The sequence below is a fragment of the Nyctibius grandis genome, chromosome 10 (assembly GCF_013368605.1).
Source record: "Nyctibius grandis isolate bNycGra1 chromosome 10, bNycGra1.pri, whole genome shotgun sequence".
Lineage (NCBI taxonomy): Eukaryota > Metazoa > Chordata > Aves > Nyctibiiformes > Nyctibiidae > Nyctibius > Nyctibius grandis.
Window position 1 is genome coordinate 8,039,321 of NC_090667.1, and position 21,553 is coordinate 8,060,873.

Here is a 21,553-nt window from a genome sequence, read left to right on the forward strand (position 1 = left end):
CCTAGCCCAGGCTCCAAGAAACTGCTTAGATGTGGAAAAGCACAAGGAATCCTCTCAGAAATTGAGAGGTAACAGCTACAGCAATAAAGGGGTTTCCCAATTAAATGGCTTTTTACCCTTTGCAGCATCCTGCCAATAACTGAAACAGAGATGCTGAGATTGAGAGCCCATCGGGTAGATCTCCGTAGATAAATCTGAGTCTGGAATTTTTGCACAATGGCCTTTTCATGATCCTTGGAGTAAATATCCTCACAGATATGCCTCTACCACATTGAGTTCTCTGGCAAAGGTCAGGCGTGATTACTGACATACAAACATGCATTTATTTTTCAGGCCATTACGTCTTTTTTCCTTCCCTCTGGCTCACGCACTCTACACAATCTCAGCATAGCTTAATGTTCCTATCAATTTGCTTTTTAAACCTTCCCCCTCATTCTCTGTTGAAACTCAGAATACGTGAGTGTGTGCGCATGTGTGCATTTATTTAAATATAAGCATAATCATTCTTTGCTACATCTCCAAGTACTGCATACTGTCATGAGCTGCTTTATGAACAGTATGTATTGTATCACCTCTTGCAGAATATAAGCAGAGAGAAAGAATGTGCAAAATTTGGCCAAAAATTGCTCATAATTTTGATTGCCAGAACTGCTGTCTCCTTGCTGCTTATTCTAGAGTGGATGTTTTACATCGGGTTTTAGCCTGATGGTGAGTGGCTAACGTACATTGTCATGGGAAGAGGAGGGCAAGAGTTCTCCTTTGGATCAGATATTATGTATGAAGGTCACTGCTGCTCATCTCAGGAGGCTCACACGATCTTTGCAAAGTCTTAGCGTCCAGAATCACACACCACAGCTCATTAAAACAGATGGCAGTGTCCAGGGCTGCTCATGGACTGACAGTTCTGCCTTGTTAGTGTTCTGCAAGAGTCCTGCTAATTGCTTTGTAAAAATACAGGTATGCTGCCTGCAAAAATTGTTCTGTAGAGCCAAATTTGGGTGCATCAGGTAGTGTTAAACTTTGTGACATAATAGGATATCTAAGTGTAAGAACAAGCAGAGCTTCTTTCTTGACAGAATAAAAATAGCCGGGCGTGCAAAGGGAAAGGCTGTGATATGCACAGACTGCTGAACAGCTCTGTTTGACCAGCAACCACTCTCTGCATTAAATGTAAGCAGCATGGCATATCCATGCTCCAGAAATCCCCACCACAATAGACCTGGCAGAGAAACTGAAACTTTTCTCCCAGAAGTTGATTATTGCAGGCTGAGGTGAAGATTTGTCTGCGTTGGGGCATATATCTGACAGAAGCTTAGAGAGCAGCGGTGTGTCTTGAACCCAATTTCTGAAAGAACGAAGGGTGAGGCTGCTCAGATAAGAGTAATAAATTTAGATACTGTTAAGACTTTAATAGAAGAACAATTATTGGCCTGGCCAACTGAATATTTGCTCTTATATCTGTGTGAAATTAAATCTTCACAGTTATTTTTTCTCTCTTGCATTTCTTATGCCAGAGGGGGATGAGCTGGGGAAGTGGCACACCTTTTATGTGGTGACACCTATCCTGCTTCCTTGTTGTGCTGCAAATGAAGAGGCTGTATTGTTTGTAAATGGAGACCTTTCTGATTATTAATAAATCATTTCTGGATGGGGAGTATGACACATGCTGGCTGGAAGAACAGGGCTCTCTGATAGTAATATTGCCTTGAAATTACAGCCCACGTAGTTTGAGAATGATTCAGGATAATTACATTAATGTTGCTGGAGAAATGAAAAGGAACACTTTCCATTTTACCTATTAACAAGCTCTACTGGCCTTAAATTATTTCTGAGAAGAGCCTGCAAATGGCTGAAATCATCAGAATAATTACAAAGCAGTGGTTGAGGCTCGGGGCTCGGGCTTGATGAGGTCCTGGCTGTGGCTCTTTGGCCAATGGGTAAATGCTGCTGCAACTTTTGTGCAAAAGGGAGCATGGCACAGAGTTTTCTGATTAGGTACACTACGTTCTGCAGGTGGGCTCAGGGAGTCTGCAAGTCTTGGACCCTAAGGAGAAAATAGCCATTGGGAGTAGGTTGCTCACAATGCAGATGTTACACATCAACCTGTGCAACATTAAGCATGAGCCTGCTGTTGTTCGGGCACGCTGGATACTTGAATTTCCATCCTCCACCCTCCCTTTTCTACAGCTCTCCTGACCCTGTGCAGTGGAACATCTCTACCTTTGGTGATGACTTTTTGACACTTCAATCCTTGTCTCATAGCAGCCACAGAGATGCAGATGTTTCTGAACTCCAGACCCTGAGCAGCATCTCTCTGGGTCTTGGCCTCCCATAAAAGTTCAGTCTTTCACATAAACTCACGTTGTGTTTTCAACCTTGTGCAAGCTACACCAGCTGCTGTCCTGACCTCCCATTCCCCAGCTCACCTGTAGAATTACTGTGAAACCGGGACTTTTTGTTGTGTTTCCCATGGTTCATTTATGCTATTGTACTGTTTGCTAACTCCAGATGAATAGAAGGGGCAAAAATTAGTACTCAGATCTAAATAACTCAGTGTTGTGTGAAGCAAGTCTCTGCTTCAGGGTCACCTCTGCCGTTACTGGAGTTTCTCATCTGCATGAAATTCAGAGCATCCTTGAATTGCCTGTCTGTGAGAGCAGGGCCACAGCGGCGTTAGCTATGCCCCTCTTTGTCTGTAGTTTCCAAGAATTAGAAGATCTTGCATCTCATAACCAGCCCTATATTTATAGCTTCTTACTGAAATGTAGCCATATTTATCTCCTCTGCAGAAACTAGAGCAGTGGGTGAGGGTGCAGGCGCTGCAGGTCTGGCTGCTTCCAGCACATGGTTGCATGCACAGTCGGTCGCTCTCCAGGCACAGTCGCAACAGGCTCCTTACAGCCAAACACACCAGTACTTTTTCATTTTCTCCCATTTCCTTTTCACTTGTCCAACAAGCCCATCTCAGCCCTGCGTGTGATTACCTGATGACCTGTGTGCCTTCACTCATTCGCAGCTGCGGCGTTTAAATAGGATTTTGCTCCCTACCATCAAATCGAACTCCCTGCGCGCACACACACACACACACAGAGGAATGGTTTTTCTTCCTCCAGTGAAGCATTCCTCTCCTACAACTACTGCCATTTGCTAAACAAATTTAGGGACCCCCCTCCTCCCCTCCCTTTCTCATTACATTGCCCTCCATCCTCTCTGGATGCCCAGGGCTGGGCGAATCCATCAGGAATGCTGACAGCTGCCTTCCCATGGTTTGCTGTTCCTAACCCAAAACAGTTAACTTTCTAATCCATCAGCTACCTTAATTAAGGAGATGGAGCTCAAATGAGTCTTGGCTTCTCCCTTTACACAAGCGTACGTGAGAGATCTGTTACAACAGTCTAAGGCTGAGGGTGATTTAAAATAATAATAATAATTAGGCAGATGATTTATTTCATTTGAGAGTTTAAAAATATTTGAACATTTATATTTATTCTGTTGTGATGTTTCAAGAGATTTAATGGATTAAAAATAGTCATTTAGAGGGAAAGCTCGAACAAGGGATTGCTTAATTATCTCATTCAGATATTAAAAATTTCATTTTGACTTCTTCCTCCACTCCAGGTGCACACACACCTGCATTTATATGCTGCTTCTGTCTGCATGTTTGTTTTCCCCTGATTTTCATAGGAAGGTTTTGGGAATGTTTCAGCAAGTCCCTGGAAAGCTGCTCTGTATGAAAAACCCGTGAGTTTTGTTTTGTGTGCAAATAAATATTATCAGTTAAGCAGAATTAGGTATGAATATTGCTAAGTTAACAGTAAATACTAAATCATTTTCAGCTGCTTCTAGAAGATGCTGGATGCTGAAATGCAGGATAGGTATAAATGGTAGAGAAGGAACTTTCCTTCCTGCCTTTTGTAGGTCTCATATTTCCTGGTGTAGAAATGAATGGATCCAGATGGAGTGGATCTCCTGCACAACATGGAAGTCCCTACATGTTGCAATCTCCAGCTGCAAAGGTATTGGAGCTTTGGGGGGGTTAATTTGTTTTTATCTTCCCAAAGAGCTCTAGTAGGGTTTTTTAATCCTCATAACCCTGCTAGTACTGAGAAATAATAGCAGTTACGCAGATAGTTATGTTGACATAAACTTAAGTTTTACGCTTGCAAGGTTCATATATTTTTGGTAGCACTGGCAGTAATACAAATGATGGCTCAATAACAGAAAAATAGAACAATCCCTGAGCCACAGTTCTGATGCTTGAAGCATCTTTAAACCCTGTACCAAAATGAGGAAGAGATAAAAACAACCTAGTCAACGCGCCTTAGCTTGAAGCAGCATTTTATGTGTTACTTGATGACAAAATAGTTAGGCATTAATGCAGTTTACAGTAAGGCACCCTGAAGTTATCAGTAAGGTTGGTGTGATGCCCGACAGATTTAATGTAAATATTTATAGACTTGGCCTACTAATTATGCCAATGGAAAAAATGCAGTATTAATGCTGTCGCCTCCCCATGTCTCTACCTGCCAGCACGCTGTTAGCTCGCATAAATATTCTGAAGATAGAAAGTATGGCACATAAACAGAAGAGATAATTTACATTTTTAATAAGGGATTAAGTTATCTCCAGCAGTAGTTTCTAGCCTGTGGTCCACAGACATATGGGAGGCCTGTGGACTATGCCCATGGGAACTGTGAAAAATGACAGAAAAAGAGAGTTTTATGTAGGGTACATAGAAATCTCTCTCTGTGAAATTATTAAAGGGGTATGCTTCTCCTTTGGCAAGTATTTAGGGGTCCACATACCGAGAAAAATTTGAAAACCACTGATTTACCATATTTATGTAAAGAACTGAGTCTACTGCCATGTGGTAAATGATTTGACTATGGGTCCTACCAGAGCCAGGCTGCCATAAAAAGTCCTGGACCACAAAGCCCTGAAGCATGTGCTTAACTCAGAACACACGTCGATCCGTTGGAGTTACTGCCTGTCACCATACGTAACTGGTTTGCTGAATAAAGACCATGGGGAAATTTAAGACAGAAGGCAAGGGCTACTATCATCTTGCAAACAGCTTTGCAGATGCCTGATTGTCTTGTACAACTGAAAATCTAATTATGTGAATCTGCAGTTCATATTTTCTCTGTTTCAGTTTATTTATACTAAGAGACTCCAAAGGTTTTAGGCGCCGTTGGTTTCTGCCATTACTGGCTGCTGACCCAAATATTATTATCATTGCCGTTATAGCCAGTGTAGGAGACTCTCTTCTAGCTGCTGCCCTGATTTGCGATCCAAAAGTCTGTGGTTTCTGTTCTGGCACAAACTGACTCCTCACAAGCTGTGCAAATAAATCTGAAATGCTATCACCAGTGGTTGTATGTGTGCGGCTTGTGTGCGTGCCTTTTCCTTGGCTTATAGGCTTGAAAAATGAGGCAGAATGACCGGCTGGTTTCATATCGTCTTGTCTTCTGCAAAATAGCATCATGTTCCGCATACATCCCTACTGAGGTCCGTGCAGTTGGGGTACTGGTCCAGGTTGCCAGAGTCTGGCCTGCGCGCGTTGCCAGGGCGCGTGGGCAATATTGCTGGTTGATGTGTGGCTCTTTGCAGGAGTTAAGAAAAGGGCATTTTGGTAGTAGAGCAGGGTGCAGGCGAAAGCCACGCACGCTATTACCACAGCAGCTCTCAAAACAGGTCAGATGGATGCAGTGCTGCAGGCTTTCCCTACGGGCAACCCATATGGGTTTTGTAAGATCTCATTGCTGGTGCGTGAATGGCAGATCTCACCTTCCTGTGGTTACAGGAGTCCTCGCTACGGACCTAATCCACAGCCCATGGAAGTCAACAGGCTTCCTGCTGCCCTCGATGAGCTCTGGATCAGACCATACATAAGGCCCTCAATTATTTCCAGCCCCCAGCAGCATTTGTCTCTTGTAAACACTTCATCTGGCCACGGCATCTCTGTAAATCACAGCACAGAATAGCCCGGCAGAAGTGGAGTACGCGGTTTTGAAAAGGAACGTTAAGAGGGAAAAATACAACTCTCTCTCTTTAAACTGTCTCTTTTCTATATTGTTACCTTGACAACTCTGCTGCTGTGTTTCATCTTTGGTGGGACTTAGCCGTGGTGGAATAAGGGGGACATCCATGTGCGTTTCCACATCTACTCCAGCTCTGCTCCACGGGCACATGCCAGGCGCAGGGCATCTCGAGCTGCAGAGCCCACGTTCGCTGCCTTGACCCATGGTGCTGTCTGGAAATGATTACAGATATTAAGAACTGGGACCCATTCTGATTAAAGGTATAACATTGTATCTTCTATTTCTTTTCCTTAAGCCAACACCAGAGCAATGTTAATGCTCTTTAAAAGGAGATGCAAGGTGCTTAAAATATTTTTAAGGGTTTAGGACAGCTGGAAAGCAGAGAGGGATGAAAGTACTCAAAAATAGTTGTATTATTTTTAGTATAAGCAGATACAGGAGTATGTGTCAAGATTAGGATACAATTCTGATGTGCTGAACTGAGTCTAGAGATGCTAAAAATATGCTTTCTTTTCACACAATTTTTAGAAGAGACAGAGGCAAAGGTAAGAGAAGAGTAGTGGTGAACTGAAATTTAATTCCTGTGTTTCCTTGCTTGTCGGGGTTTGGAAAAGCTATCTGTTAACCTGGGTGCCTGTGACCACTGATACTAGCAAAATGTTACGAGGCAGGGCGAGGTGTTATCTGCAGGAATGGGATCCCTACCACCCCCTTTTTTCCTCTTCCCAGAGAAAATCCCCACCAACGCAATCCTTCTATTCTTTTTAACAGGAATGGCTAGCTTTACAGCTGCAAAGGCAAGACATGCAGGCTCCAGGGCTGAGAGCAGACGGGGGTGTCCGTGTCTGAATGTGTGCACGGAGAAAGGGGGCTTTTAACGCAAAACACATGTGTTTTCAATTGCTATCTGGAGCCAGCCTAGTAGCTGTAACTTGGCCTGACAAAGCCTTATTGAAGTACAGACAGTGTGGTTTCAAAGCAGTTAGAAAAAGAACGGGAACGCTGTTCAGGAAATTCTTCAGGCATGGGCAGGGACTTGGCTGCAATTCTGCTGCTGGAAAATCTGACAGGGGCAGCTCATGAGCACAGGCCGGGCCTCGTGCTGCTCTGAACGCCGCGCTGCATTTTCCCCCCAGCCTCCGGCACCCCTCGGGGTTCTCATCTGCCCGCCGAGGGTGAGGTAAGAGCCGCGTTGCTCCTTCCCGCTGCGCCCGGGGTGATCTGCTCTTCTTTTGTGCTCGTGCAAAGAGGCTGCTTGCTTTCAGACCGTTGTTTAGAGAAAAAGAAAGTCGAGAATGGGAAGTTGTGGCATATTTGCGAAGGGATGGGAGTAGTTTGAGGCTGGGTGGTGGTTTCTGGCTAACTTTGCTTCGGTGGTAATTCTGCAACTCCTGCGCTGCATCTCTGGCTGCAACCAGATAATTCCCAACTTTTTCATTTTGGGGAATAAGTATGTATATAACCCAAAGCCACCAAAAGGTTGGCTCTGTACCTTGTGTCACTTACAGGTTTTGATGAAAAATGCGACACAGTCACGATATATACATTTATGTGTACATTCTGTTATAGTTGTTTAATGAGTTGAAAGCATGTTTGGGTGGTGTTTGGCAATTCCTGGTACAGCTAGCTTGTGAAGAGAGGCAGTAATTCAGTAATAATCATTGCCTTGTGATTTCTCTGCATATTTTTTTCTGTATTTTATGAAGCACTAGCAAACTACAACAGACAGCACAGTCAGAAACCACGTAGAGCAGATTAGAAGGAAAAACATTAATTTAGGGGCTGTTCTATCTGCAACTTCTCTTCTGACTTGCGCTTCTTTCCCCAAATAACTTAAGAAACATTTATGATAAAAAGCTCACTCTCTCTTTAGGAGCCTGCCAGATTTAGGCAATGCTCTCTCATCCTTTTAGTTGCAGCATTAAAGCTTGTCTTGCCTTTGCAGAGATACCAGCACCTTATATGGCAGGCTGGTGTTTGGGATTTAGGGTACGGCGCGTTCGTCAAGGCAGATGGAGGTGTCGGGAGGAGCCCGCCTCGTGTAGCTTCAGAAACTTCCTTGCCTCTGCCAGTGCATCTTCCTTGGATTTCCACAGCAATGTTATTTGATGTGTTGAAAATGCTTTTTAGCCATGTTTTATGGTGATGGGGTTTTTTTATCTTTTAAGAAGGAATGAATTAAGGATATTAAATTATACAGCGGGACAGCGCTAAGCGTTTCTGGCTGGGTTCATGGGAGTAGACCCACAGTTTGCTTTGCCTGCATGCTGCAGAACTTCACGTACAGGGCTCAAACAGTCATTCATCCTTGGCAATCCAAAAAATTCAGTGGCAAGGTGAGGTTCGCCACCAAAGTGCATCAGATCCAGTATGTGACAGGTCCAGAGCTTTCTCCCAGTAATACTGGTGAAGCCTGTATGTAGGCGACTCCAAAGGATAATGGCAGGCTTGGGTAGACAGCAAACCCTCCTGAAAAGAGTGGGATTCAATGGGTTTGGGTCTTTAATGGGAATATTATCAGGTCCAATGCAAACAGGTTCTATGTGATGGAAGGGAAAAAAGAAAGGTGTTTGGGAGCATCTTCTTGCCACCGTATCTGTTTTTTCCTGTGAAAGTGGTGGTCAGCTGAAATGGGTTGGTTTGGGCCAAGTGAGAACTTTGCTGGTTTGGGGTGCAGGAAGGACATCCTCCAAGAGACATGGATGTGCTGTAGGTTCCTGGAGGCTGGTGGCGGTGAAGGGAATGAGAGAAAGGAGAGAGATGAGCTGTGGAAGACAGAGGCATATGATGAAAATGAAGAGGCTTGATCAGCTCAAAGTTTGCTTAGCAGAAAATTCACCTGTGGTGAAAATGCTGTGTTAAATGAAGGTCTCATATGATGTGGACTGCTTGAGCCTTTGCAGGCTGCCATCTTACCCTGCAGACTTGGAGCTCTATTGCTTTTCTCAGCAGCTGTTAATTTACGCACCCAGTCAGCCTGTTATCTTCTTCGCCGCTAGTTATAATCTTATTTAAAAAAGAAAAAAAATTCAAGTTATGTATGTATGCCTCTGATCATGCAGCATCCTGCCACCCAAATCTGATCATCAGTGTTGAAGAGACAAAGACACTGGAATACGTCTGTCTTAGCAAGAAGCAGCCAGGGCTGAGCTGCCATACCTGGCTTTAGGGGTGCTCCTGCCCCATGCCTGGGTGAGACAAGCAGTGCAGGTTTTTCATCAGGTATGGGATCTGTCTGGATCATGGGATGTCCCGAGTGCCCAGCTGGGCTGTTTGCCGTATCCACTCTTGACGGGACCCCAGTGGAGATGCTGGTGCATGGGTGTGAGTCCAGGCAGGGCAGGGGAGGCTCTTTGCAATGCCCTGGGCTGGGTTTGATTGAGGGAGGTGGTGGTTTCCTCCCTAACTCTGGCAGCTGCTCCTGAGCCTCCCTCTGCCAGAGATGACCTTTCTGCAGCTCCACCTGGGTCAAGTATTCAAGCTTTGCTTTGTATCCAAAAGCACTAAAGTGTGTGCACGTGTGGACAGAATGTTACGCATCTAAAGTGAAATTGGAGGGTCTCTTGATCTTGGAAGCATACAGATAAGAGCCATTAGCACACCATAATACGTGTATTCCTTCTCCTTCTCTTTCCCAAGAGCAAACTAGAAAGCAAGTGTGTCTGTGCAAACGAACAAATGGATGAGCACAGTAAGCACATCATGTGGAGGGAGGATGGAGGAGGAAAGATGCAGCAGAACAAGTTTTAACTTTTGAGAGCAGGATCACTGCAGAGACCATACTCTGGATCCTGGCACATGCTCAAGCCCACAGTTCTCATTTGTGCCATGTCGGTTGGATTCCAGCCGTATAAATCCATATTACGATCCTGCTTTGCACATTCCTACAAGCCGTATCGCTTTTCTTGGTACTGTGGGGTGAGAGTGTGTTGGGGCAGAAGTCTGCAAAATATCTCCTCCTGTAGCTTGCTTTCTGATTCAAGCTCAGTTGATGATATCCCTCTGGCTGTTCCCACAGCCTCCTGCAGTGTCACCTGCTGCTGGCTATTTTAGTGTAGTTCTCATATTTGTTCATCCTGCTTTGAGACACTCCAGTGGGAAAGAGTGTTTATAAACTTGGCACAGATGGACACAGGCTTATGATTCCTTCACATCATCTGAGTGGCGCAAAGGAACCAGTGTGTGAATGCAGCAAAGCCGGTGTGATGTTTGCATGCAGCGTGAATGTATCACTACAAATTGTGGGGCATTTTGTGAAAGACATCCTTTGTTGACTAGCTCGATACATAAAAGAGCTCACTGCAGAAACTTCTTCCTTGTTAACTTTCCTTTCCATTTTTTTCCTTAATTCTGAAAAAGAAAAATACCGAGACAAGGTAACTGTCAAGAAAAAAGTCTAAAAGTTAGGGGAAACACTCATAAATAAGAAAACAGATGTGTTTCTCTTCTTGTCAGAGAAGAGAAGCAATAGTAATATCACATTGCTCGCAGACTCTTGCAGCATCATAATAAGGTACTACTTTTGGTTTAGGAGATGCTGTTCAAGAGATGGAGCTGCCTGTTACTTTGTTTTGTTCTGGCAAACTCTAATATGTTTAGAGTTTTCCTGTAAGTGCTCCTTGAATGCAGAGCAGTGATGGAGCAGAGCAGAAGTCCCACGTTCAGCTTTTCGTTCAATCCATCTGCCTGAAGATACTGGTTTATAAACCGAGGCTTTTGCAGTGCCCTTATCCTCAAGCAGTTTTATTGTCAAAATGCTGTCAGCCCTAGCAACTGGGGAAATTACATGAGCTCTCAAGATATTAGAGGTAGAGGGTAGCCTGGAGCATTGAGGGATCTGGATTAGAGATGCTTTACCAGGAGATGAATCCCCAAGGTCTCCCCAGCTGCATGTTCTGAGTGAGTCCAACTTCCTCAAGATACAAGAGGTGGGGATGGGAAAAGAGGTATTTTCTAGTGAACCTGGCAGAGCATGCGCCAATGGACTGTGCAGATCAGGAAAAGCTTGTTGATGTGCTTATACGTTTGCCAGGATCAGGCCAGATATTTGAAGATCCCTACCTGTGACGTACCCCACTGACAGAAACTAGTGAGAAAAGAAGAAAACGTTCCTTAGGGTGTTTCCTTCCACTTTTTGTCTCTCTGGCCATGTATCGCATTGCAGTGATACTCAAGAAGGGAGCATTGAGTGATGATGGTCTTCCCAACTCATGGAAGAGCTGCTCCCCATGTGGAGGGATGGGAACTGTTGACAGAAGCAGAGGGACAAGCAGAGAGGGAAGATTTCAGCTTTGGGGACACCAATGGCAGTGACAGAGGCCACACTGGCACAACCTTCAGGGTAGAAGAGCCCAGGTTCATGGCTTAGATGGTGCTGGAGAAAAGTGCTGTGAGATTTAACTACTCCAGCAAGTATTTCATCCTTCAGGCTGTTTACCAGTGCTCAGCCCTTGCTGGCCAAGCTGCAAGTGAGAAGTCATTTTCCAGAGCCTGATCCTTTTATGGAGACCTGGGTTGTGGTCTGATGCGTGTGCGGGGCCATAAATCAATTTTGCGTCATGACGCTGGTGGATTAATGGGCCTGGGGGTGTCAAGCTCAAGAGAGAGTTTTATGGGGAGCGGAGAGGCAAAAAGTCTTGTTGATAGATGGCTCAAAACAGTCGTCTTCATGCCAAATTTTGTTCTCAGTCATGCTCCAGAAATGTCTGTTCTTTTGAACCTGGTGGATAGTGTGCACTTAAAAGACAGAGAAATTAAAGAGGGTGAGTCTGCAGAGCATTTACAGCTAGCGAATACAAGTGCATTGCCTTCCAGTGATATGGCAGAGAGCACCTCTGAAGGGCTTTTAAGTTGGGGTTTTTTTTTTTCCTCATTTTGGCCCAAAAGAAAAGGTTTCTGTTTCAAAAAACAAAGAGAAAGAGAAGAGGATGTCGGCGATACAGGCACAAAGAGAAGGCAGATGGGAGAGATGTAGGTCCGAGGCCTGAGGGAATTTGAAGCCCTCTCTCATCTCTAGAAACGTGTTCCCATTACCATGCTACAGGTTAGCCTGGGGTCAGATGCTTTTCGTTTTTCTGATGAAGTTGTTACCCCTCAGTTATATGCAAGCAGGCAGGGAGGAGAGATGCCGTGTCGGCTGCACAGGGCTGAGGGGCTTTTGGTCCGTGCTGCAGTGAGCAGTTTCGATGAGCTCTAGGGCATTTTCGGCAGCAAATTTCAAGTGGGCTCATAAGAGAGAAGCTGCCTTCCCAGATTGCATCCCCTTTCAGCTTAAAAATGTTCTGTTACTAAACATAGATCATTTAAGCACCGATCAAAGAAACCCCCATGGCACGGAAACATTATTGATTCCTCGTGTTATGCCTCACCCTGGTCATAGCCCTCATTGAGCCTACAAAGCCAGCATGGCCAGGGGTTGTTGCAGCTCCGGTGTTTGCAAGGGAAAGGTGTTTATCCATCCTTGTGCATCTAAAACACTTCTTCTGCCTGATGAATTGTTAATCTGGGTTGTGCTCCCTGAGTGAGAGGCTTTCTGCGAGGGCAGGAGGACGTGGTGGAAGGGAGAGAGGCATGCGGTAAAGATTTGCCATAACTGGTGGGGTCTGATGTGATTTTTGGAAGCTCAGTGCCAGTTCTGATTTGTGATGCCTTTCAGCTGAGCCTGGTTTCAGCTTTGCTGAAGGAAAGTGCTGAAGCTGCTTTGCCAGAAGTACTCGGGGAGCAGCCTGTGTGGATCAGAGGACATGGTGACATGAGTCTTCCAGTGGTCTTAAAAGAAACAAATAAATCTTTCTTGTCATGGACCATATCTCCAAGGTTTGCTAAAGCAGAAGGATGAATAGCTTTTCTAAACCGACTAGATTTTCTATCAGGCCCTGTTTGCAGTGTTCATATATGAGAACTCCATGTACAGCTCTTGTGCAAAAACTTATTACCCATTTTTTTTGCAGTGGTAAGAATTCCTTGGAGAATTACCCAGGTTCTGAGCTATACTTTTGTAGTCATGGTAATGTTGTCTGTGGCTAAACTGTGAAGACTTGGCATGCTGCATTTTTTGTATTGTAAATGGGATTGTACATGTGCTGATGGGGGTCCAGTGCTGTGCATGTGTGTCTTTAAGCCCTCTCACGTCAGGCAGACACTTTCAGATTTGACTTTTGGAAGGAGTGCTTCTCTTTCCAATTTGTATATTTGTTTCAGTATTATCTTTTCACCACTATTATGAAATTAGGTGATTGTTCCTAATATTTTCCTGAAGAAGGAAAAAAAAATTATCCTGTGAAGCAACTAGCATCCTTCTCCCTTAGCTCAGTAACTGAAAAGGGGGGGTGCCTTGCAAATGCAACCACTGGATGTCCTTTCACAGCAATGCTTTTTTTTTCTGGTGCCTTAGTTCTTTTTAACGTTTGAGTCAGGAGACGTTGCCGAAATGTAAATTACGACTAGCATACTTTCCCCTCCCACACAGAGCAGATTATTGATAGCGGATATAGCTGGGTCCTCGTGCCGTTGCCTTGCAGGCCTCCTTATTCTACTCGTTTGTTTAACACACCTCAGCACTCTCTGTCCATCATTCTGTCTTCTCTTCCTGCAGAACTACAGACACGAGCATTTTCTTTTGGTATTCACAATTCAGGGGGGAAATGCTAGCTAGAAATCATATATAGCTTTAAACATAGATGTGTGAGAGCTTGTATAGAAGGAACGTGCTATCTATGATTCTCATGTTATTTTCTTGCTATAAATTTGTGCTGTATTACTAAGTCATGCCCATCATGCATGTCGTAGTACTTTAGTTGCTCTATCTCTGATAGGGCAGCTCTGAGCTAAATATTTTATCGGAACAAGAGAAATTCTCAAAATCAGGCTGCTATCTGGACACAAGTTGCTCTTTGTGATTATGTTCTGTTCCTATAAATTCTTTTGATGTCTGCAAAGTTTTGCCCCAGCTGGATATGCTATTTTCTCCATCCTAGACACAGCAAGTAAAGAAAAAAGAAAAAAAAAAAAAAAGGAGAGAGAGCAGGAAAGAGAGAAGCAGAATGAACAAGTTTTGCAACAAAGAGCTATTTTGAGCTGAGTATTTCATATTGATTCTTATTGGTCAAACCTCTTCCATGGTTTGAGAGGGTTAGCAATGCAATTTATTCATTTTCTCCAAGGGAGAGGCTCCATTTAATACATGCTCTCCAGGATCCCCTGTTAAAATATTAGGCAATAAAACCCCTGACTGTACAGTTGTTGTGGTTATAATTTCCCTCAGGTAGTGGAAACTCTGTAATTTATTGTTGTTTAAGTTTTCCCTTTGCACAGATTGGAGTGGTTGTAGCAGTGTAAAAAGGCCTATTTTTCTCCAAGTGCATGTATTTGTTGGTGACCCAGCGCCTCTCTCTGACGAGCTCTGTGCTGCAAAGCCCTCCACAGTTGCTGTCTTGGCATCTGCGAGCAAAAATACAGGCGCAGACCGAGCTGGATTTGTTGTAACCAAGTCGCTTTGCTCCCCCTTGGTAAAAGCTATGGGTCTGCCTGGGCTTTGAGTGGTTTTGCGGTATAGAAATAGATAACCTAGCTGGTCTGAACAGCAGAAGTGAACTTGGACTATTGAAAACTGCTCTTTAATACAGACACACCTTTCTTCGGTGATGTGCTTTTAATGCACGTTGGCTAAACTGACTGAGCCAAGTCATATTAAGAACAGGCTTATTTGCCGTGAGCCATTGGCTCCTCCCGACATGATATGCCTATGTGCACGAATCGATGTTGCAGGTCTTCATGGTATTATCATAGAATTGTTTTGGTTGGAAAGGACCTTTAAGATCATCAAGTCCAACCGTTAACCCAGCACTGCCAAGTCACCACTAAACCAAGGTCCCTCAGCACCACATCTACTTGTCTTTTAAATACCTCCAGGGATGGTGACTCGACCACTTCCCTGGGCAGCCTGTTCCAATGTTTGACAGCCCTTTCAGTGAAGAAATTTTCCCTGATAGCCAATCTAAACCTGGCACAACTTGAAACCATTTACTCTTGTCCTATCGCTTGTTACCTGGGAGAAGAGACTGACCCCCACCTCACTACACCCTTCTTTCAGGTAGTTACAGACAGCGAGAAGGTCTCCCCTCAGCCTCCTTTTCTCCACACTAAACACCCTCAGTTCCCTCAGCTGCTCCTCATCAGACTTGTTCTCCAGACCTTTCACCAGCTTCGTTGCCCTTCTCTGGACTTGCTCCAGCACCTCAGTGTCTGTCTTGTAGTGAGGGGCCCAAAACTGCACCCAGTATTCGAGGTGCGGCCTTACCAGTGCTGAGTACAGGGGGACGATCACTTCCCTGGTCCTGTGGGCCACACTATTTCTGATACGCTATTTCTGATTAGCTGGGGCTGGGGTAGCCTGAGGTTGTAAATGAGACATGGTTTGTGGGGCGATGTGAGATCCTTTTTTTAGACCAGCTGAGAAAGCTGGAAAAAGCAGGCGGGCTTGTAGGCGTGGACGGGCTGGCTGAAGCTCGCCTTGTTCTAGTTTTAGTTTAGCGAGCGCAGGCAGCACCTTCGTTCGAAGGGAGGGAGCTCAGCCTGCAGCTGCCTGCAGATGGGCAGCGCTGGTGCCCAGGGTCTCCTCTTGCGGGTGTCCTTTGCAGCACCCTGCTGATGCACAAGTCTGACCTACTTTTTCTCCTGGGTGGACTGTAGCCCTCGAGCGTATAAGGGGAAAGTGCTTAAAAATGCGATGGTTCAGAAACCTGAGAGGATAATGGTAGGAGTACCTTGTTTATTATTGTTTTTTAAAATCTTCTGGTTTTCAGCCCCTGTTGTGAATTTTGAGTGTGGGCAGTTAATGCGGCTGCTGACATTAGAGGAGGCAGAGATGGGCACCTCCACCCTCTGGAGGAGCATCACTGCTGGGATGAGGGCAGGGGTGCGAGCACACCAGCCTCCCTGGGCTAAACACAGCCTTCCTGAAAGTGCCTCTAAATCAGCTTTGCTTTATAGGTCCAGATCAGGAAAGGTGTCAGTGCCTCTGATCTGAAAAGAATTTAGTGCCTGAATGGATTTATTTAGCACCTGAGACTGTGTTTCAGCCTGGGTGAGGGATGAAGACTCGTGGAAGAAGGGAGAGGTGGGTGATCCCCTGCACTGCAGCTGACAACACCAGGCAGCATTAGAAAACATGGGTCTTAGCAAGTTTTGGAGCAGTGAAAGGTAAAAAACAAGGTGACTGGTTCTTCAGGCAGCCCTGGCCTCAAATGTGTGGGCTTCAGCGTGAGGGGAGCAGCAAAGATAAAGCGTTAACTTCATCCCTGGTGCAATGGTGCTGGAATAAAACTTATTCCATGAAGAAACTCGCCTTGCGTCAGCCTGCAATGGGCTCTGCACCACCGCCGACTGCACGCTGTATTTTATAAGATGCTGGAGTATGAAGCTATTAGCAAAAAAGTAAGGAAAAAAAACCAGGAAACTAATGGTAAACAAACATAAGCTGCTATCAGTGAGCATCGGATTTCTACCATTGTCTCATTCTGCCCTCGCAGATCACTCCCACAGAGAGGAACTCACATTGTTTCCTCCTGTGATGTGAATTTTGTAATTCACTGCGTACAGTCGTCAATGCCAGATACCCTGAGGAAGGAGCCCGTGGTGTTGAATCAGTAGTGCAAGAACACGTTTGGTGGCTTCTTATCTGTCTAGAGTCTAAAATGCAAAACGTTCAGCAAACTGTGTTATTAGAGATGATATGATATCCTCAGTCTGTGCGTCAAAAAAGTCTGAAAACGTAAGAAACTGAACCCTGGGGGGAGCTCGTGAAAGTGGCTTTCTGCACCCCGAATGTGAAGGGCAAGAACATGAATACTTTCATTTGTGTGGCACGAAATACCTCCATGATTGCAACCTCGCGTTGCTCTAGAGCCCTGTACCAGCTGGTTGCAACGCCATTTAAAAGCCCCCGTCTCTTTCCATCCACGGTGGGGGAAGCCACATCCCTGAGTGCCCAGAGCCAGCCCTGTACCCGGCTGCAGGAGGGGGAGCGGTGCTCGCCATGGGGACTGAAAAGCAGATTCTTCCTGGGGGTGCTGCCACGCTGCTTTCCTCAGCACCAGCTTTCCTTCCTTCCCTCTTTGCTTGGTTTTGGGCCCCGGTGTTGTTCCAGTGTGCCATGCCCACCCAGGGTATCAGAGTCCTTGTTAAACCAGCATAGATATTGGGGGGATAATTTGTTAGGGACGTGACAGCTGGAGAACCTTGTGCTTCAGGTTTACTTCGTTAAGAAAGACTGGGGGGGCAGGAGGGGAGAAAGACAAACATTTCCCCTTTGCCTTTTTTCTTTGACTGGAAGGAATGTTTTTTTCTGAGGTGATTTTTTTTTTTTAAATTAAAGCCTCTGAGAAGTAATATTGCATCTTCAAAACAAACTGCTGAACTCAACTGCTTTTACCAAACGCATGCAAAATTTTCCCCTCAGGATCCTTAGAGGCCCTGGAGTGCCTGCCTTGCAAAACCTGGGGCGGTGAACAGAGTTACTCGAGAGTGATCTGCGCAGGATACCTTTAGACAGTGTGCTTATGTGTATTTATAAATATATATATACGTTTAACACATAAAGTTCTCTTTTGGTATGTTACTGCATACAGTAAGCAGAAAGAAAAATAATGCAGAACCAAGCTATCGAAAGAGACGCTGCCCAGCTGGTAAACTCTGAAAAAGAAAAAACAAAACCCTCTAAGAGGCACAGGCACAAGCAGCTTTTATCATCAGCTTTCTCTTGCCGCTTAATACACGTGGTTATTTCTTTGTGATCATTTCAGATGCCTCAGGAACAGTACGCACACCGGAGCACCATGCAGACCTCGGAAGGACCCCAGGTATACAAAGTGGGGATTTATGGCTGGAGGAAGAGATGCCTCTATTTCTTTGTGCTGCTCCTAATGATTTTAATCCTGGTGAACCTTGCTATGACCATCTGGATTCTGAAGGTTATGAACTTCACAATTGTAAGTAGGGGTTACCCTGAAAGGTCTGGGGAAGATGAGGGAGGGTGATGGTCTTTCCTCTGAGCATGAATTCAGATACAGCTTTGATAACCGGGTGTTTTAGTTGCCATGGATAGACGTTATTACTGGGAGGCACAAATTTACTCAATGATCCTCTTTTTCTGCTGGAAATATCTGCAGTATTGCCAAGCTGAGGAATCAGCTCAGCGTTGCAAATCATGTTCCTCCTACCCGCTATATATATGCATGTATATATGTAAACAATATACACCACCCTCCCCTGATTTTGAATTATAAAGTGTTTTAAAAATAATGAAATAGCTTATTTTGAACTGGAGTGTGGGAATGCGTTTGAGCCTTTCTCTTACATGTTTTCTGCTTTTCTCCATGACTGGGAAGTCAAGAAACTTGATTTGGCTTTTTCTTAGGGAAAATTCTTGTTGTTCCATAATGACGTGGCTCCGGAAGCTTCATGAAGAAAAATAACATTTCCAGGGTGGCTCTCTGGGTGTGGTATTTAGGTGGAGCATATCTTTCTCCTTGTTGTGCTGTGGTTGGTGCACATCAGTCCTGCCAGCAGCACTCCCTTGCTGCACAGACCCCTTGGCCAGGCTTAGCTTTCCAAAGGCCTCTAGAAAAATGTTGGGCAGTTGTACTGGGAGGTAGATTGAACTGGGGCAGATGGTGTCTTCTGGGCATGGAGCACTCTGTGCATCACTTGAACTCTGTTCAAACTCTTTTTGAGATCTTAAGGAGTGTCTTGACCTTGAATTGCCTTTTTACAGAGTGAGCTTCACCTCTTCTGCTCAAACACATGGAAAGTCAGGACATGATGAATCAGGCACACCCCACTTCCCGGGCTAGTGAGCCTTTATATATGGCAGGTCCTAGTTTATCAGTAGATCATTTGGCCAAGCAGAGTGAAAATGAAATGATTGGTCCCCTCTTCTTCAGAGCAGTCATTGCCACCTTGATCAGATGGAGTTATTTTAAAGTCATTTGAGTCTTGGAGAAACTAGGTTTGAAGCTTTAATCCTGGATTTACTTCGTGAGAGAACTGTAAGGCTAAATTCCCCTACACCACTTTCAAGGACTTTCCCAGCCAGGCTCTGATGTAAGCAGCGTGTTGGAGGTCTCCTGGCATTTCTTTCTCTGCTTTGGTCTTGTGAAGCCCTGAACAGATGTGTCCAACATTATGTCATTAATGGGCCGTGAGAAGTTGAGTAAACATTCTTTGACTTACTGTATCCAGCAGACAAAATGCTGTGTCAGGGGAACCTGTAGCATTCATTTTCTCTAACCAGGATGCTGTCAAGGTGTGCAGAAGATTGCAACACACGTGTGCTTAGGGAGCAAGCAATTATAAAGCAGTAATCCACAAACAGCTCCTGTGAGTGGGTTAAGAGTGAGCCGAATTGGAGCAATTAATATTTAATGAGACCAGTTATTTAATCTTGGGAAACCGATGCCATTTTGATACATATTTTATGCTGAATCGTGGTCTTTAGATGAATGTAGTTGAAAAGTAGGTATTTCTGAGGTGATGGAAGACTTGGTCATATGCTGATCATACAGGCAGTGGTATGGGTATCAGCCCAAGCACAAAATAATGGGATTTCAGATTCCCACTTTTCAGGAATGCAACTGTATTTCTTTAGAATAACATGACCTCGGTATGTCAGTTCCATCCTTTCTGCTGTTTGGTGGTGGTCAGTCTGCTCTCTACAAGCTTCTTGGGAAGCCAGGTGAACTTCTCTGCTCCCTTCTCCCTCACAGCCTCCTCCTGCATTTGGCAGACCATCTGCAGAAGGGTCATCTCCTGGGGATACTTACAGAAACCCTCCCCTTCCAGCAGCTCTCTCTGCCCCAGTAGGATATACACTGGCTTTTTGGGGATGCACTGATCTTTGAGCTCTTGTCTGATTCAGTTTCCTTAAATAGTCTCTTACCCTCTGTGACTCACTGGGGATTAGTCCAAGGTAAAGTGTATTTGTATAAGGTTTTAGTTAGTTCGTATCTTCTAATCTTAGTAGGTGATAAACGGCTTTTGGTGATAAAAACACAGACTACCTAGCACTGAATCCTGCAGTGGGAACTGCTTTATGCTTATAGCCATGGCCACACGAGTCAGGGGGTGTGTGTCTCTGACACAGCCGATTGGAAGTAAATAAAAGAACGGGGCATGTAAAAAGTGATCCTTGCCCTGGTATGCACCCATTCATCTCCTGATCTCCTGCTGCTCCTGCAGCCTCGCCAGCTGCTTTGGATCCTGCTCTGCAATCCCTCCTGCGCCATTCCCCAAGGCTGAGAAAACCACTTTGCTAAGTGAATTTTTAGAGGCAGACTTTTATCTCTAAATAACAAATGTAGGAAAATTCTCAAACGAGGAGATGCAAATATGGAAAAAATCTTTAATTTGTCCCTGATCTGATAAGAGGAGCTGAGAGTCCTTCTGGGGCGGGGGAGTGATTCGAGTACTCAGCAAGCAAGAGCTGCTGCTTAGCAGGTCTGAGTTACCCCAGTGCTGCAGAGAAAAAAAAGGAGAGGGAAGTTTGTAGTTCTGTTCTTGTGGAATAATGGAGTATTTCCAGTATCTTCCCAGCCCTGAGCTCTCCTCCCAGAACCTGAGTCTGTTCAACTCCACAGGACAGTCCTGGCACTTACCAGAATTTAATGAGTGCTCATTATGGCCAATAAGTGCTCACAGTATTTTAATGAGCACAGCAAACCTGCTCAGGAAAACTTGGGGATGCTAATAACGGGGAGTGGAGAAGGGAGGAGGAGATGCAGCAAGACTATCTCAGGGGAAAAAAAACACCTTCTCATGCACGTGTTAGCAGTACCCATCCGCTCCACTTCCACATCAAGCCCTGAACGCCCTTTCTCTCCCCTCTGCGTGCTCCGCTGGCTTCTGCTCCAGGAGGCAACTGTAAAATCAAACTGTAAGATTCCAATCCATGGGTTTTAATAACCAAGGCATCTCTAATTTATTCTAGGTTTTGATTTTATCTGAACCTTCAAGGCTTAAACAAATCTATGTGTGGCTATTGCTTTTTACACGGGGCTGTCAGAGCAGTGTCACGTTCTTGTGGGGCCAGTTGGTCACTGTCTAGTCATTCCTCTGACGCAGTCATTCACTTCTCATGTAGTATTTGATCCTTGATTTCTTTTAAATGCCTTTACCAGCACAAGCTGCCTGAAAAACAAGCCTGGAGGCGACCTCAAATATCATCTGCCTGTCCCACAGCTGGTTCCCATAGTGAGGTCCATTTATCCAGTTCATTTACATCAGGGCTGTGCTACTCTGGGACTGCAGGAAGCTCTGTGAAGGTTGCTACCTCTAAACCTTACTTTGATTTTTAAGCCAAGCCACGGAATGAATCTGGACCAAAGCCACCAATTTGGGTTGAAACCCAAATGCACCCTGAAGGTGGCCTGACCTAATTGAGGTAGAAACCACCGTCCAGCACTCAACTTTCCGATGATATATAGGTAAAGGGAACTCCACTTCAGTCAGGTCTTGGA

General features: G+C 45.0%; 1 protein-coding gene across 5 annotated transcripts in view; it reads left to right on the plus strand.

Moving 5' to 3' along the window:
* Positions 1–21,553, plus strand: part of SGCD (sarcoglycan delta) — a 340,677-nt gene that overhangs the window by 192,021 nt on the left and 127,103 nt on the right. For 4 of the 5 annotated variants that reach the window (XM_068409440.1, XM_068409437.1, XM_068409439.1 and 1 more), the window contains exon 3: positions 17,843–18,028. In XM_068409440.1, coding sequence (XP_068265541.1) covers positions 17,843–18,028 — 186 coding nt within the window. The remainder of the gene's footprint in view (positions 1–17,842; positions 18,029–21,553) is intronic. The other variant, XM_068409441.1, reaches the window with a different exon arrangement.